This window comes from Kogia breviceps, chromosome 8 (genome assembly GCF_026419965.1).
Source record: "Kogia breviceps isolate mKogBre1 chromosome 8, mKogBre1 haplotype 1, whole genome shotgun sequence".
Taxonomy (NCBI): Eukaryota; Metazoa; Chordata; class Mammalia; order Artiodactyla; family Physeteridae; genus Kogia; species Kogia breviceps.
Window position 1 is genome coordinate 35,067,092 of NC_081317.1, and position 17,612 is coordinate 35,084,703.

The 17,612-nt window shown below is 38.0% G+C and overlaps 1 protein-coding gene across 13 annotated transcripts in view; it reads left to right on the forward strand.

The window, feature by feature from the left end:
- The window catches only part of CDC14B (cell division cycle 14B), a 105,010-nt gene that overhangs the window by 42,784 nt on the left and 44,614 nt on the right, over nucleotides 1-17,612 (forward strand). For 8 of the 13 annotated variants that reach the window (XM_067041183.1, XM_067041189.1, XM_067041184.1 and 5 more), the window contains 3 exons: nucleotides 5,309-5,399; nucleotides 5,944-6,019; nucleotides 8,313-8,405. In XM_067041183.1, the coding sequence (XP_066897284.1) occupies nucleotides 5,309-5,399; nucleotides 5,944-6,019; nucleotides 8,313-8,405 (260 nt within the window). Of the gene's footprint in view, nucleotides 1-3,490; nucleotides 3,975-5,279; nucleotides 5,400-5,943; nucleotides 6,020-8,312; nucleotides 8,406-17,612 lie in introns of those variants that run through there. The other 5 variants (XM_059071766.2, XM_059071763.2, XM_059071761.2 and 2 more) reach the window with 4 other exon arrangements.

Sequence of the window (17,612 nt, forward strand, 5' to 3'; positions counted from 1 at the left end):
TACAGACATTTGTCCCTTATTGAATATGGCTTTCTTTGTGACTGATTTGAAAAACAAATTTTCTCATATATGCCTGGGTTCATATTTTTATGTTGCTGTGCTAAAATCGTATTCTTTTAATTACTCTTGCTTTATATTAAGGCAAGTCTCTGAGGCAGGAATTTTAAAATCTCAGGCTTCACCCAAATAGCCTGTGTTCAGACCCTGATTCTGCTAACTGTACAAGTTTTGTGACTCTGCTCAGGTTAGTCATTTTGCCTCTTTAAGGGTAGGTTTCCGTTCTGGGAAATATTGATAGTTGTAGTAGTATTTGCTTTGTAGGTTATAATGAACTTATTACTATAATACCTGGCACTAGACTCTCAATAATTGTTAGCTGTCATTGTTTTAGGGGGTACTGCTTCTTTTTATTAATCAGTAGTTTTATGAACATTTCTTCTGCTCCCCTTGGTCACTACTTATCTCTAAGAATGAGGGACTAATCATAGATGAGAGAGATGGCTATTGACCCTCTCTGAGGGACAGTCACTGTTCAGGTGGAGCCTGTTCTTTGGCGTGTTCTCTCTTGTTCCCAAGGGGTGTGAATTCTCCCTTCTGCTTGTTTTACAGTTAGCTCACCAAGGGCAGACTTCCCTATCTGATAGAGAAGCCTTGCACTTCTCCATTTCCTCTGCCAGAACTTGTGAAGTCAGTCTAGTTCCAGGGGGGAACAGAAATAGTGAGAAGTTCATTGTATCCATAGTAGAGTTATTTTAATCATTTCTACTAAAACGTAGATACCGTATTATCATTGCCACCTGACTGCTACATATACTTCTCAATTGGTTTAGAACAGTGGTCCCCAACCTTTTTGGCACCAGGCACCAGTTTTGTGGAAGACAGTTTTTCCAAGGATGGGGAGGGGGATGGGGGGAATGGTTTCAGGATGATTCAAGCACATTGATTTATTATGGTCTCTGTGCAGTCAAACCTCTCTGCTAATGATAATCTGTATTTGCAGCTGCTCCCCAGCTCACTGCGTCAGCTCCAGCTCAGATGATCAGGCATTAGATTCTCATAAGGAGGGTGCAATCTAGATCCCTCCCACGCGCAGTTCACAGTAGAGTTCATGCTCCTATGAGAATCTAATGCCACCGCTGATCTGACAGGAGGTAGAGCTCACGTGGTAATGCCATCAATGGGGAGCGGCTGTAAATACAGATGATGCTTCGCTTTCTTGCCCGCTGTTCACCTCCTGCTGTGCGGCCTGGTTCCTAACAGGCCACGGACCCGTACAGGTCCATGGCCTGGGGGTTGGGGATCCCTGGTTTAGAACATACCTCTCTCTGTTTTATGATCAACTGTCCCCGAGATAGCTAGTTGTTATGCAGGAAAATGTTATTCATTTATTTAACAAATATTTATTAAAGGAAGAAGTAGTAAACTGGAGGCACAAAAGCCAAATGCGAACTGTAGACAAATTTGGCACAAGGATGGATTTTGAATTTGTCAGTATTTTAAAACCATGAGATTTCATTTCTTTCTACTGTATTATATCAGTCAAAGAAGTAGGAATGGTGACATTATGTGACGGCATATAGAGGGAAGAGAGTTTACCACTTCAGTTTTTGACAGCAAACACATTAAAGGGAGGATATGTGTGTTTACAATAGGATTATAAGTTTAATCATGAACTTTTAAGCAAAACGAAAAGAGACCTGTTTTCTAGCTCCAGGTTTCTAATAAATAGCTCTCATCCCAGCACTCTAGCCTCTATTGTAGTTTATCACAATATGACTCTTAACAATAGACTTTTGAGAATATATTGTGCAGAGATAATTGGACATAAAAAATCAGTGATTCCTCCCTGACCCATAAAATATTTCCTAGGGAACTGAATTTCAGGCTTGGACTTGGAGGGAAAACCTCTCCCCGTTTCCTTCCAGTTTTATTTGGGTTTGTTAAAAGAAACTGGATTTCAAGAGATGGTAGCAAGCAAGAGGTTACTAAGCAGTTCTGTTATTTAAATGTGTGCAAAGGACATTTTCCATATTGTCTTATAGTACATTTACTGAATGCTTCATATCATATCTTCAGCCTTGGAAAAACACTTTTAGTCCACAGGTTCACTTTTCAAAAGCTTCATAATTTTGAATAGGTAATATATGTTACAAAATTCAAAAGTTACAAAAACGAAGAAATCTTTCTTACCCTTCCCTATATTACAGATACTCAGTTTCCCCTTATAAAGGCAAACACCAGTTTCTTGTGTTTCATTCCAGAGATATGCAAGATTTCATATACAATCATATACATTTGTGTTTTAAATACACACCTATAAATCATCCAGCCTGTAAACACTTATAAAGCTGTCCATCTTGGCAATCTTGCCCGTGTTCAATTTTCAGTCTTGGAAATTTCTGCCAGATTTGCCCTTTGTTGCCCTTCATGGAGGTTGTCCTAGTTTGTGTTGTAACGCACAGGCACTGAGAGTACCTGTTTCCCCACCTCACCAACACAGTGCCTTATCAAACTCCTTTCATTTTTGCCAGTCTGAAGGAAAAGTAGTACCTTGTAGTTTAAATTTGCATTTTCGCAATAACAAAATTGAAGTTGGGCATCTTCTTGAGATGTACTTAAAATATTTTTCCAGTTTATCCTTTGAATTTGTGTTCATTGCCATGAAGACCATTTAAAAATGTTTATTAGTTTAACAGATTCTCATGGCTTTTAGATTTTGTTTCATTTAGAAAGGCATTCTTTTTGAAAAAATAATTCTTGGTTTTGTTTTTTTACATTTAAAGTCTTTGATCTGTCTGGAAGTTTAAATAAGGGTAGTAGGTATGCAGCTTAACTTTTGAGGCAAAAACGTATATATTGTGATATATAATATGTATATTGTATTGAGATGATAAATAAAGTGTAATTCTTGGGAAAGAGTTGTTACTGTATTGCTTGTTCGTTTTAAGGGAGAGTCATTGAAAATTTTTTTCACGTATTATTAAAGTAACACTTTTCTGTAGGAAATTTAGAAGAATACAGGAGGGAATAAAAATCAACCATAATCCCACGACCATATTATATATAACAAAATTGGGACCGTACTCATACTGCAACTTATTTTTTTCTTACTTGAGACTAACATAGGAACTTAGGTTTAGAAAATAAATTGTCGTTTAGCATGGTGTCAGAATTTTTTTCAACCATCCTAATATTTTTCTGAGGCGAAATCTGAGGCCTTTAAAGGAATGAATGACCTCGGCTTTAGGCATACCTTTACATTTTGAACAGTTTTAAAGTGCTCCATTTTAAATGAGACACCAGCACTCAGGCGAGCGCGACATTCAGTGGGTTTCGACTCGAGAGAGGACGGAACTCCAGGCCGGCTGGGGTCCTCGAGCCTGGCCGCTGGCCTCTCAGCCCGGCTTGGCTGCAGTGCCCCCTGGTGGCGGAGGCAAGGGCGGCCAAGCACGAGGCTGGGGGTCAGATCCACCGCTGAACCCTCTCTTCCGAGAAATCCTTTTAATTGCTTTGGGAGACGCTTTCTTTCACAAGGCCCGTATTTGCCTGTCTGACCCTTTGCCGCACATGCCGACTTTGAGCGCAGAATTGTGGCGCTAGAGCGCCCTGGTGCTGCAGACGACCGCCAGGTGTCCCCGAGGCGGGGCGAAGCTCAGCCCCGGCGGCTGGGTCTGGTTTCCGCGCCCCGCTCCCTCGCTACTCCGTCTGGGGAGTTTGAGAAGTTTTGAACTTCCGGGTTGGCTCTCCCGGGCTTGCGGTGTGGTGGCCAGCCGAAGGGCGTCGCTGTGCCCAGTGTTTGGGCGTGTCCCTTTAAACTTTTGTTTTTTAAACTTCGGGGGTGTGGTCACAGCCCTCCTCTCTCTGCGGGTTGCTCCCTGGCCACCCAGTCCTACCCCCCGCCCCGGCTTCCAGATGCTGTGGAGTCATGAGCCTGGAGGGCGCAGGGACCCCTCTGGTGGCCGAGGTGATCAAAGGTTAGTGTGGAGGGCGCGCCCTCGGGACACCCCCTATTTAGAGGGCATCGGGCAGTGTACCCGGTCGAGGAGGCCCCCATTGCTGGCCAAGATGCGCCTTTAAACTTCGGGGCCAGGGCCGATGCTGTCTCTCGGGCGTGGGTGGCCTCCTGGGACTCCTAGTCCCCAGGCGTGGTCCTGCATTGGGGCGAATCCGCACAGATGTGTGCAGTTCGGAACCTTGTGTCCTTACACCATGGCTGGTAGGCTCTCCACCTCAGGGAGCAAAATCCGTGGTCACTGCATGGGGATCAAGGGTCATTTTTGGTTGAAAAGGAGTCAGCCCCGTCATCCGTTTGGGTGTCTGTGGTTGCAGGACATTTCAGTTGAGGCGTTTATAGGGAAATAAATACAGCAATTGTGTGTACTGAATTGTTTAAATTACTATTACAAAAAATTGTTTAAATTACTATTTGGGGAAAGGATGCCAGCTGGCGTCCTTTGTTCCTTACTATTTTAAGGGCTGTACTTAATTTTGCCACAATTTGAATCTATTCTACTAGCACTATTACTAGTATTACTACTGCTAGGTATTGCGGATGATTTTGCTTCATCAAGGATTTTTAGGCAACTCTTTTTGGGGTGGGGCAGGAGAGGAAGGGTGACACCTCTGAACCTTACCCTGTACCATTCTTGCTAAACCTCACAGCAGCCTAACTGCTTTTATGCAAAGCAGGTTCATCTCATACTCATCGTGCAGAATACTCTCATTTCCCCCTGCTATAATGGTCCGATTGTAAAAATCATTACAAAAGTACTGATTTCGAATCAAAAAATAAGTAGCGACCCCTAAGAACATTGGATAAACATGTGGTTTGTTTTGTGTGTTATAGCCGTAAACATTAATTTTGAAGCAATTTTGAAAGCGTTTTCTCTCTACTTAAAACATAGTTTCTTATTGAAATGACTTTTCATGATGTCTTGAAAACATAGCAAAACATAGGGAAAGTCATCCAGGCTGGTGGGCTAGCTATCAAATGCATGCTGCCATTTACCGAAATTTCTTAGTCCAGGGTAACTAAAGTTTTCCAGAAATCAAGCCGTATCGCTGTATGAAAAGTCATTTACACTATTGAAACTTATATTAAAGGCAATTTCTCCTTTTTAAAAATTGCTTTCTTATTATTACCCACCAAAATAGAACATTTTGAAGTTACTCACTGATAACCTTACCATCTGAAACATGCATGGGAAAAAGATAAAAATTTGACTTCATCTGAAAAGAGTTGCAACATGATATGTGAAACGTTTTTTAATAATGTGAAGGAAGGAACATTACAATTTTTCCATTTCAGATCGCCTTTGTTTTGCCATTCTCTACAGCAGACCAAAGAGGTCATCAAATGTACATTATTTCAGCATAGATAATGAACTTGAATATGAAAAGTAAGTATTGCTTTTTAAAAGATTGTTAGTAACTTTTTTATTTTGAAGAATCTAAAGGTATGTTTATAAAATTGGAACATTACAAATCTGTTGACTGTTAGTTGCAGGATACTTTTTCTTTAACCCTTGGTATAAAATAGACCCTTAGGGGAAAAAAATCAGAATGAAAGAACTTGCCTAGATTTAACAATTTACATTTGAAATTCTAATAGTTTACAGTATAATGAGATATAAACTAGTATGTACTAAGATGTGTTTTGCCAGTGGAAAAATATGTGTGGAAAAACAGCTTTTTTATTCAGAAAGTATTTTTATTTCTTATTTGAGGTTAGATTTAGGCATTGTAACACTTGTCATGTATTTTTAATAGTCATCTTTTACCAGAGTATTTCTTCCATTAGTAAGACAGTACCTTTAAGTTGTGTGAACTATAATGATTTGGTGTGTGCTTTCTTGCTTTATTTTGATCGTGTAGCTACAAAAAGGCATTTATATTCAGAGCATCTGGAATATACATACACATTTTTGTTTTTCATTTTTGCAGCTTCTACGCAGATTTTGGACCACTCAATCTAGCAATGGTTTACAGATATTGCTGCAAGATTAATAAGAAATTAAAGGTAAAGTATTCCTTACTGAAGATTTCACTTAAGTAATCATTATTAGCCTGATCTTGTGGGGAGGAAGGGAAATCTGTTTTTAAAAAGGAAAGGTCATGTTTTACACTGCAGTGGTGTTTGAGACATACATGTGGTTTATTGTTTTATAAAGTCATAGTATATCTATTTGTTTTCCAGAGTTTTGATGAATGGCTTAAGTTTGGGTCATTTGGTTCCTCTTATTGTCTGAGCCAGTGTCACCTAACAAGAGGAGCTTTCTTTCCTTTGGTCATTGTTCTTTCTGCCTTCACTTTGATAGGGAGTGTTACGAAACTAAGAGAAATTGGATTCATCTTACTTTATTTCATTATGCCTTGAATCTCCCATGATATTGTACTACTTGTGACTCTTCACTATGACCCTTTACACATGTGATTAAGGAGCAGAGAAGCAAGGGCAGACAGCATACAGTCTTTAAGACTGTATCACTGAATTGTAAGAGTGTATTACTATTAGTTTGAACTTACACCTTATTCATTTATTTTAAACAAACTTTGAATTGTTGGTCATGTACAATAAAAGGTGTTCATATACTGCTAGCAATTCTAAGTCACTATATTCTCAAGTAGAAATACTGGATTTGGGGGCAGGTGCTTTTTAAAAACAAGTTTATTCAGCTGATTACTTATTAGACTACTACACAGAAATAAAATTCATTTTCAATTAAAAATTAAATTATACTAAAAATTTATGGGTGAGTAAGGCACATCTGTTTCCCCTTGAACATCAAACTTAAAATTCCACACAATAAATGCTAGAAGCATCTGTCAGAAGTTACTAATATGTAAAAAGGAAGTTGCAGCATTGCTTTTTCTTTTTTAAATTAAATTTGTATTCACTAGAGATGTATACAGAGATGGAGACTCTTCTTTCTGGACTTTATTCCTCTCTTCTCTGGAACAGGAATATAAGCATTTGTGGCCTTGGGTATTTATGTTCCCCCCATTCCGTTTTTCCAGTTGCCAGTGGCAGGTTTTTTGTTTCATACAGGGCTGAGAAGCTAAAAATAATTTCCTTTTCCCCTGCTTGTGTTCCTTTGCTTTAATTTTGAAAGGTTTTTTGTTTGTTTGTTTGTTTGTTTTAAACATACTCGACCATCCTTTTATCCTTTGGGTCAACCAAGAATATATTTGTCCTTTTTTCAAACTTTAAAAAAAATTATTTACCAGAACAGCTTGCAGTGTTGACCATCCCACCTGACTGAAACTTAATTCCTATTCAATTAATAGTGGTAAAAGTGTGTTGAGAATTTGTATTGAGTGTCTTGTGCGTATGCTGCTTGAGGGCTGGTTGGTTTTTTTTTTTTTTTTCTTTAAATCAACTTGAATTTCTTACTCTATGTAAACAACTAAAAGAAAATACGTAACATTCATTGTTGAAATACCCAAACATTGGCTCACAGAAGCAAAAGAATACTGTGCTTATTCAACTGAATATATCCTGTTTCTTACCCTTACTTGAAACGTGTCTACTCACATTAGTGAAGTACAGGTGAGGAAGAGCTAATAAATCATGTGTTCCTTTGGTTTTTAAATTCCATATCCTTTTTATTTTTAACTTTTTATTGAAGCACAATGTACGTACAGAAATATGTACAGATCATGAATATACAGCTCAATGAATTTTAGAAACTGAATATACATGGATAATCATCTGGATCATCAGATCAAGAACAGAACATTAGCAACACCTCAGAAGAGCCCACTTACGCTCTCTTGGTTATCTCTGTACCACCCTCCTCACTCCACCCCTCCCTACTCCATTCACTATCCTGATTTCTAACAGAATGAATTATTTTTGCCCGTTTTTATACCCTTTGATTGTAATTTAAAGGTTTTAGGAAGAGATTAACAAAAAAAGTCAGACAGTAGGAAAAGGAAAGAAAAGGTCTCTCCTACTACCTTTTCCAGCTTTTTATGTATTCTTTCAGAGGTAGTCTATACTTAAAGTGTATCTGTTCGTAGCTCCTCTCCTTCCTTTTTTAAAAATTGAAGTGTAGTTGATTTATGATATCATATTAGTTTCAGGTTTCTCCTCTCCCACCCTTTAATTGTACATTTGTTCTGCTCCAAGGATATGTCTTTTATGGGAAGGTACATGGTATTTTTGGGCATCAAAGTTTATCTTTTTAAAAGTCTTGCTAATATGAATGCTTCAACATTGTGAGGTTTGGAATTTATTTTAATCACAAAATAAAGTTTTAGAAAACTTGAAATTAGAAAGGAAATACTAACAGCTGTTTCTCTTTATGCAGTCCATTACAATGATGAGGAAGAAAATTATTCATTTTACTGGCCCTGATCAGAGAAAACAGGCAAATGCTGCTTTCCTTGTTGGATGTTATATGGTAAGTATTTAACTACTTTTCTAACGTATTAGTGAAAATACGTACAACAGTGGTACTTTAAATTTGTGGTTGAAATTTTGAAATTACTTTTTCTCAGACATCTTGATTTCTTTCCAGAAAGAACATGTTTTGCTTTATAAAAATTGACCAACTGGGAAAGGCTATGGAGGGGGGAAGGGGTATATGGGCGATCTCTGTACCTTCTATCGGTTTTGCTGTTCTGAACCTAAAACTGCTCTAAAAAAGTCTATTTTTTAAAAAATTGACCAACTAGTGTGAAAACCTTTTTATGTGTTATGGCACTTAAGGTTAGAAAATAATGCCCCAAATCTGTGTTTTTATTAACTCATGATCCATTTATTAAAGTTGTGAAGGTGGAATCAGGACCAATAATTGATTTAAAAAAAACAAAAACAAAAAACATCAAAAGTGTGTCACATGAGGTAAGAGTGCTGTATAATTTGAATACAGGCAATGTTTTCCTAAATAAGGTGTGATTCTAAACACATCAAAACATGCCATAAGGACATGGCATGTCAGTACTGTAGGAAAATGGGTAACATACTATGTAGATTATATACAGCATTGAGTGGTTGGTCTTTTTGGGTTATTGGAAGTATGCTTTGGAATAGCCAGTATTTCATGAGTTATGAATTTCATTTATTTGTAAATATCATGGAAAGTGGTTATTTAGAGGCAGATTTTATCTAGTGCCTGCATTCATCTTCAGGAGTACCTAAGTAACAGGTTTTCCTGAATAAGCTAAGAGGTCCTCCAGAGTGGTGTTCCTCATGTTTTTGGTGGTGTGGAAGCTAGCTGTTCTACTCAGTGGAGAAGAATATCGAGTAGTTATTCCAGATAAAAAAGGATTGGTGTTGAAGTTCTTGAGGTAAGTGCTTTCTTCTCCCAGGTTGCTACTTGGTTCTGTCATGCTTTCTTTTAAAATTTTCTGACATGTAGTTTGAACGTCTGGAATTTACAATGATAAGACCAAAATTTGGTGGTACTAGTTGAAATTGCACCTCAAAATTGGGTAGTTTCCTTTTCTACATTTAAGGTATATCATTAACGATGACTAAGGCCTTTTTGGGTTTTGTTTTTCTATTTGTGCTCACAAAAGTAACTGAGAGAAATGTTTCTGAGATAACTAAGTTTTATTATCATCTCTGTATAAAACACAGGTTGTAGATTATATCTCTTAAAAATTGATTTTTTTTTAAGCTTACCCAGATAAGGACTTTTGTTTGTTTTTTGGCTTTTGTCATCTCTCCTGATGTTTATTGTACTTAGCAGCAAAAATCCCGAGAGGGGAGGGTGGGTGGAAAGAGCCTCTGCAGGGTCCCAAGAAAAAGAATGGAGAAGGTAGCTGTTTTAACTGGGGTAATTGGTCCCATTACTTGGCCAGTCACTGGGGAGAGGAATGCCATGGATTAGAGTAAATTGTGACAGCTTTACAGGAAAAGGGACACAGCCAGAATTCTTGGTGTTCATAAAGTATTAAAGGGAACCATGGAGAAATGGCCCTTGATGTAACAGTAAAAGTCATTACACTGCCCCGGAGAAAATCTGGATGGCTGAAGCAGTTCCACCTAAGAAAACGTTCTCCTGAGCAGAGCACATAGAACTTGCCTGGGCTGCATTGGAGTCAGTCATTTGTCTTTCTTTGTTAGATGAGATGTCCCTAAAACGGTGGGGTCTTGAGTAGCCAGATATGGTAAGTTCAGTGTGAAAGAACCCCTTAGAGGGTAGCTGTGGGCATCATGCAAACCAAGCATTGTCTTAGAAGTAAAACACTTGATAATTTTATAGATAAGAAATCTCTCTTTTTAGATCTTGTTGTTGTTGTTTTTTTATAGCTAGTGAAAAAGCAGTAACCCATTGGCATACTGATTGAAAATGTGTTAACGTGCTTGTTCCTAGTTTGGTTTTGGCCATTTGACTTTGTTTATGGTTGTATTTTGGCATGCAGAAGTTTATTTTTCTACAGTTAATATATTTTAGATTTAGAAATCCTTCCAGGATTTTATACTCCCAGGTTAGCACTGATTTGATTGGTTAGGAAAGTGCCAGGTAAGCAATTTGGACTCAAGGAATGAACTTGAGTTCACTCCTCTGTTCAGTTAGAAGCCAGCTTGGCAGGAGGTTTACAGCTTTTGGCTGTAGTAAATGTCTTTGCACCATCACTGGCTGGCTAAAGTAGGAGCTTGGAGCTGTAATGATGCTAGGTGGGGAAACAGGAGAAAAACTTCTAAGAAGAGGAGATTTATTAATAGTAGGAAAGGAGTGTCAAGACGTGATATGGATACCCCAAAAGATTAAACATCAAAGTAAGTAAGTAGTGTAGGTTTAGTCTGGTTGAAGTCTATTGGATCCTCTGATTAAAGATTTGTAGGGATGAGTGAGAATTCCCTAAAAATTGATCTTCAGGCCTGATGACCTTTTCTGGAGTTGTTTGAGGAATTTTGGAAATAATAAGTCTTTTTAATGACTGACTTAGAGGATGGTGTAGTAATATTAAAACAAAAAGTCTGGAGGAAGTACAGACAGGAAGGAAGTATTCCAAATAGACTGATTCTGTTTAAAAGGACTGACTCTGTCTTTTTAAAAAGGACCTAATAGGGGATGTGGAGAGAGTGAGAGAATAAAGTATTAGTAATTATATTTATTTTTTTACCTTAAAAACAGAAGGTGTTAGGCTTTATAAATAAAATACTCAAATACTTAAAATAGGATTGACATGACCATACTTTTCAAATACATTATATTTCTAAATATTACGGTTTATGTGGCCTGGCAAATGGATTTGCCAACTATCTGAAATGGTAGATTCTTGGGTAACAAATTAGGGTGCAACTAAAAATCTTTTTGTACCACTCACCATAAAAGAGTTGAGGAACATAAAAGATAACTGGATTTTTGGTTTTTTTTTTAACAAAAAGGTAAGTGAACCATATCATTTTACAAAATAATAAGTTTGCTACCCTGTTGTGATAAGTCAGTGGCTGTTTCCTAGCCAGATTTTGGGGGGGTGGTACCTAACCTGTCATTTCAAGTAAAGGTGAAATTCTAAGTGGCAAAGTAATCAAAACAAATTCACGATTGAGAGTGTATTTCTAAAATAAAAGTTTAAAACTTTGTCATTTTGCTATAAAAAATGTCATGTGCAAAACCCATATTTGGACCCTTGAGAAATTTAGAAAATTTTCCTTTAAAAAATACTTTTATATTTATTTATAGAAGCAGGATATGTTCACCAGTATAGTTTTATCACCTGATTTTTTTAGTTAGTGATCTGTTCTTTCATTTTAGTACATGTTTTATTATCTTTATACCCAGATTGCATATTTTTCTCAATTGATCCAAAGTGTCCAAACCAATATCTAATCCAGGACCACACATTGCATGTGGTGGTTGTATCCTTAATCTCTGTCACACATAGTCCTTTTTTGCTAACAGATTTTTATAAAGAGGCCAGACCTATTTTCTTGTAGAAAGTTCCACCTTTTGAATTTCTCTGGTTTCTTCTTTGTGGTATTTTTTAACTTGTTTCTCCATTCTTTGTATTTCTTGCGAACTGAAGTTTTACCTATAGGCTTGTGCATTAGTAGTATATGTTGTATTCCATAAGAAGACATGTAATACCTAAATTACCATTAGTGGTGCTAAAAATGGCACCACTGGATTAGGTGCCAACCATCAAATCCCTTCAGTATATTGTTTTCTCCTTATGATTTAATAAGCATTCTGTATGGTGTTGCTTTGGAACTGTTTGTATATTCAGTTCCCCATCAGCCATGCATGTTGGTGTTTTAAACAACAATTGATCATACTTACCTGGATCAATAATGTTATTAGGGTTTCAGTATAACGTTTTTCTAATTATTTCATTCATCCTTCACTTATTAGCTGGCTTACTTTTATGGAAATTGAGCTTTCCCTCATTCATTTGGGGCTCTTTGGTTACCCTGAAACCAGTTTTCCTATTGAGAAGGCAGAAAGAGTGACTGTTTCCCTTTAATCACCAGTTTTTGAAGTATTACATGAATAGCCACAAAACAGAATTTTAAAACCTTATTTAAAGTCATTCAGGGCTTCCCTGGTGGCGCAGTGGTTGAGAATCCGCCTGCCGATGCAGGGGACACGGGTTCGTGCCCTGGTCTGGGAGGATCCCACATGCCGCGGAGCGGCTGGGCCCGTGAGCCATGGCCACTGAGCCTGCGTGTCCGGAGCCTGTGCTCCGCAACGGGAGAGGCCACAACAGTGAGAGGCCCGCGTACCACACACACACACAAAATAAATAAATAAAGTCATTTAAATAGTGTTTCATTGCGTTTTGAACTCATTTGCTAAACATTTAAAAACTGTGCAGCACTTCCCCAACACCTGATTAGCATTTGGGAAATTGGAAATTAACTAACCAAATGCACATCATTGCTGAATGGGATTAAAAAAGTAAGTCTAATCATTCCTCCATTTGCATTTACATATCATGGTAATGTATCTTTTTTAGTTACAGCAGCCATTAAAATCAAGAATTGAAATAGCTGAACTTACAACTAGACTTTTATTTATTTTTATAAATTTATTTATTTTATTTTTGGCTGCTTTGGGTCTTAGTTGCTGAGCGTGGGCTTTCTCTAGTTGCTGCGAGTGGGGGCTATTCTTCATTGCTGCGCGTGGGCTTCTCATTGTGGTGGTTTCTCTTGCAGAGCACGGGCTCTAGGCACGCAGGCTTCAGTAGTTGTGGCTCACAGGCTCCAGAGCACAGGCTCAGTAGTTGTGGTGTATGGGCTTAGTTGCTCCGCAGCATGTGGCATCTTCCCAGAACAGGGATTAAACCCGTGTCCCCTGCATCGGCAGGTGGATTCTTAACCACTACACCACCAGGGAAGCCCACAACTAGACTTTTAAATTGAGATTTTAAAAAATTGAATCGGGGCTTCCCTGGTGGCGCAGTGGTTGAGAGTCCGCCTGCCGATGCAGGGGACACGGCTTCGTGCCCCGGTCTGGGAGGATCCCACATGTCGCGGAGTGGCTGAACCCGTGAGCCATGGCCGCTGAGCCTGTGCATCCGGAGCCTGTGCTCCGCAACGGGAGAGGCCACAACAATGAGAGGCCCGCGTAACGAGAAAAAAAAAAAAAATTGAAACGTATCAATCACATTAACTGTTAAATTTATTGTTTTAGTGAACAGAATTTTAAAAACAATTACAGTATGTAATAATTCATTTTAGAAATGTTACTTTTTAATTTTTTATGTGTATACTTTATAATGATGGTGGTGTGTTATTACACTAGTAGGTGCAAACATTAATACCTAGTTGCGGACAGTTACTTGGAAGAGGCCAGTGTATAGGGGATGAAGTTTAGGGATTTAGGTTCAGATTGAGCTAGCTTTTAATTTCAGTTTGGTAGACTATCTGGCACAAATTAAGCATTTACTAAATGTCATTCTCTTTCTCTTTTTTTGGTTCTGTCTACCATTATTACACCTTAAATCTGCTTTTTATATTAAAAAACAAGAAAGTTACCATTGTATCTTACTGATTATCAACTTTGGTTACATCTTACTGCCCCAGCATTTATATTTTCCTATAGATACATAGTACTTAGCTCTTCTATAGGTTAAATGTACTTTTGAGGGCCTGGGAAATTAACCATTGCTTCTAACAGTTTTCTGTGGTTAAAGCATCCTGAGTATAAAATAAATGACACAAGCAAACTGTTGGTACATAATTTGCAAATTTGCCCTCCTGTAATGTTCAATAGATTACTTTGGTAGAGCTAATTGTGGTAACATATAGATTCCCTGTTTAAAATGTATCACTGTATTATATTTTTATTTTAAGCAATTTTTATATCCTTCAGAATGGTTTACCTTGTAAACACTTATACTAAAAACTGTGATACTAATTAAATTCTAGGAATATATTAATTCAGCAATCTGAGTAGAATCCTAAATTGCATTGAATTTGAGATTGCTTCAACACTTGTAATAAGAGCTCAGGGGCTTAATTTGTTACTTAATGATGGTCTTTTGAACCTGTTGTCCATTTTTCTTAATGATTTAATTATTTTGGACTCAGAGTACTCAATTCTGGGTTAAGGTAGCTGCAGGGTGAAGGCATTAGACAAGAACTTAAGACAAGGAATGCTGAGGGGAGAGGATCTGGAAGCAGTGGGTGGGAATCCAGTTCAGCAAATAGCAGTCTAGACAGGGCAATAGAGACTGGAAGACAGAACCTGGTGGGATGGCCAAAGTCTTTGTAAACACCCATCCCTGGGCAAACACCCTTCCTGGGTATCTGTGAAAGGCAGAGCAAACAGCAACTAGGCAGAGGTAAATAGCAACCAGACACCAGGCAGTGTGAGGTGCACCAGAGCCACAGAAAGGGGCCAGCATGGCCCCCTGCCATAGGAAAAGGCCCTGTGGTGGAGGCAGCTGGCTGTCGTCACCATCATTCATCAGAACTTTACTTCCCTTTTCACCTTACTGAGCCTATCTGATATTTCAGCTGCCTGTGAGACTTGCTAGGGGCTAGCAACTCTCGGGAAAGAGTGAAGAGAAATGGCCCCTCTGACCATTTATGATCTTTGATTGCGATCTGTTAAGTTCTGTGGAATTTTGGATCCCATTCTTGTTTGAGTACTTCTTTTACATAGTATGGTTTCTTATCTGTAAGTAAGGCTTGAGCAGTAGGCCCTCTTCCATCAATAACAAGCAGTGTGGTCTTGGGTGAGCAGTTAACACCAGAGGTTAGAAAGTAGTAGCCTGCCAGCTTTATATAACTCAGAGTATTTATAATTAATAGTTTGTTTTTGCCAATGTTTACAGATTAGGTGCCTTTATTTTAAAAATTCAATATTTTTGCTTTCTCTTAAAAAAGTCCCTGCCACTCACATAGAATATATCCATGTGTGCTTATACCCAAGGCCAATTCCCTCACATTTATTAGTCTGGCCTTGGTAAAGGTGTGTTTGCTACTCTAGAGTTCCAGTTTCCTTTTATCTAAATTGAGCATCATTATACCAGCATACTATACATACAAATAAAAGTAATTTGAGAAGTTATAACTATTGAAATATAAGGCCATCTGAAGTTTTTATAGAGATTTATGCTTTTTTTTTTTTCTTACTGGTATTTGTGCAGGAGCTGTGAGAGTGATTTTATCTTATTTACTTACTTTATCACATAAAGTTACTTATTATAATCTTTTCCCTGTTCACCTTTTTTATTCAGCAGGTGAATCTTTAAGCCTGTTTCCAACTTGCATTGATTCATGAAAGTTCTATGTTAATCTGGATAGAGTGATTTTTTTTAAAAAAAGATCAGTCAAGTTCTTGGCATTGGAATGACTGTGTCATCTGGTTGATGTGAAAATAATTAAATATGGGAAACGTTGTGACATTTCTCCATGAAGAATAATTGAAAATAGTTCACTGAAGTGAGAGAGTGGCATGGACATATATACACTACCAAACGTAAAATAGATAGCTAGTGGGAAGAAGCTGCATATAGCACAGGGAGATCAGCTAGGTGGTTTGTGACCACCTAGAGGTGTGGGAGAGGGAGGGTGGGAGGGAGGGAGACGCAAGAGGGAAGAGATACGGGAACATATGTATATGTATAACTGATTCACTTTGTTATAAAGCAGAAACTAACACACCATTGTAAAGCAATTATACTCCAATAAAGAAGTTAAAAAAATAAAATGAAATAAATACTGCAAATTCTGTCAAAAAATAGTTTACTGGTTTATTGGGTTGGAATTTAAATATCCTTTGTTATACTTAACTCTGAGATATGATGACTTGTGTGATTTTTTTTTAACATATTTATTGGAGTATAATTGCTTTACAATGTTGTGTTACTTTCTGCTGTATAACAAAGTGAATCAGCTATATGTATACATATATTCCCCATATCTCCTCCCTCCCACCCCCCCATCCCACCCCTCTAGGTGGTAACAAAGCACTGAGCTGATCTCCCTGTGCCATGCAGCTGCTTCCCACTAGCTATCTGTTTTACATTTGGTAGTGTATGTATGTCAATGCCACTCTCTCACTTCGTCCCAGCTTACCCTTCCCCCTCCCCATGTCCTCAAGTCCATTCTCTACATCTGTGTCTTAATTCCTGTCCTGCCCCTAGGTTGATCAGAACTTATTTTTTTTTAAGATTCCATATATATGTGTTAGCATATGGTATTTATTTTTCTCTTTCTGACTTACTTCACTGTGTCTGACAGACTCTAGGTACATCCGCCTCACTACAAATAATTCAATTTCGTTTCTTTTTATGTCTGAGTAATATTCCATTGTATATATGTGCCACATCTTCAGCCATTCATCTGTCAATGACACTTAGGTTGCTTCCATGTCCTGGCTATTTTAAATAGAGCTGCAGTGAGCATTGTGGTACATGACTCTATCTGAATTATGGTTTCCTCAGGGTTTATGGCCAGTAGTGGGATTGCTGGGTTGTATGGTAGCCCTATTTTTAGTATTTTAAGGAACCTCCATACTGTTCTCCATAGTGGCTGTATCAGTTTACATTCCCACCAACAGTGCAAGAGGGTTCCCTTTTCTCCATACCCTTTCCGGCATTTATTGTTTGTAGATTTTTTGATGATGGCCATTCTGACCTGTGTGAGGTGATACCACATTGTAATTTTAATTTGCATTTCTCTAATGATTAGTGATGTTGAGCATCTTAATAGATGTGCCTCTTGGCCATCCGTATGTCTTCTTTGGAGAAATGTCTATTTAGGTCTACTGGCCACTTTTTAATTGGGTTGTTCGTTTTTTTGATATTGAGCTGCATGAGTTGTTCATATATTTTGGAGATTAATCCTTTGTCAGTTGCTTTGTTTGCAAATATTTTCTCCCATTCTGAGGGCCATCTTTTTGTCTTATGGTTTCCTTAGCTATGCAAAGGTTTTAAGTTTCATTAGGTCCCATTTGTTTATTTTTGTTTTTATTTCCATTTCTCTAGGAGGTGCATCAAAAAGTATCTTGCTGTGATTTATGTGATAGAGTGTTCTGCCTATGTTTTCCTCTAAGAGTTTTATAGTGTTTGGCCTTATTATGTTTAGGTCTTTAATCCATTTTGAGTTTATTTTTGTGTATCATGTTAGGAAGTGTTCTAATTTCCGTCATTTACATGTAGCTGTCCAGTTTTCCCAGCATCACTTATTGAAGAGGCTCTCT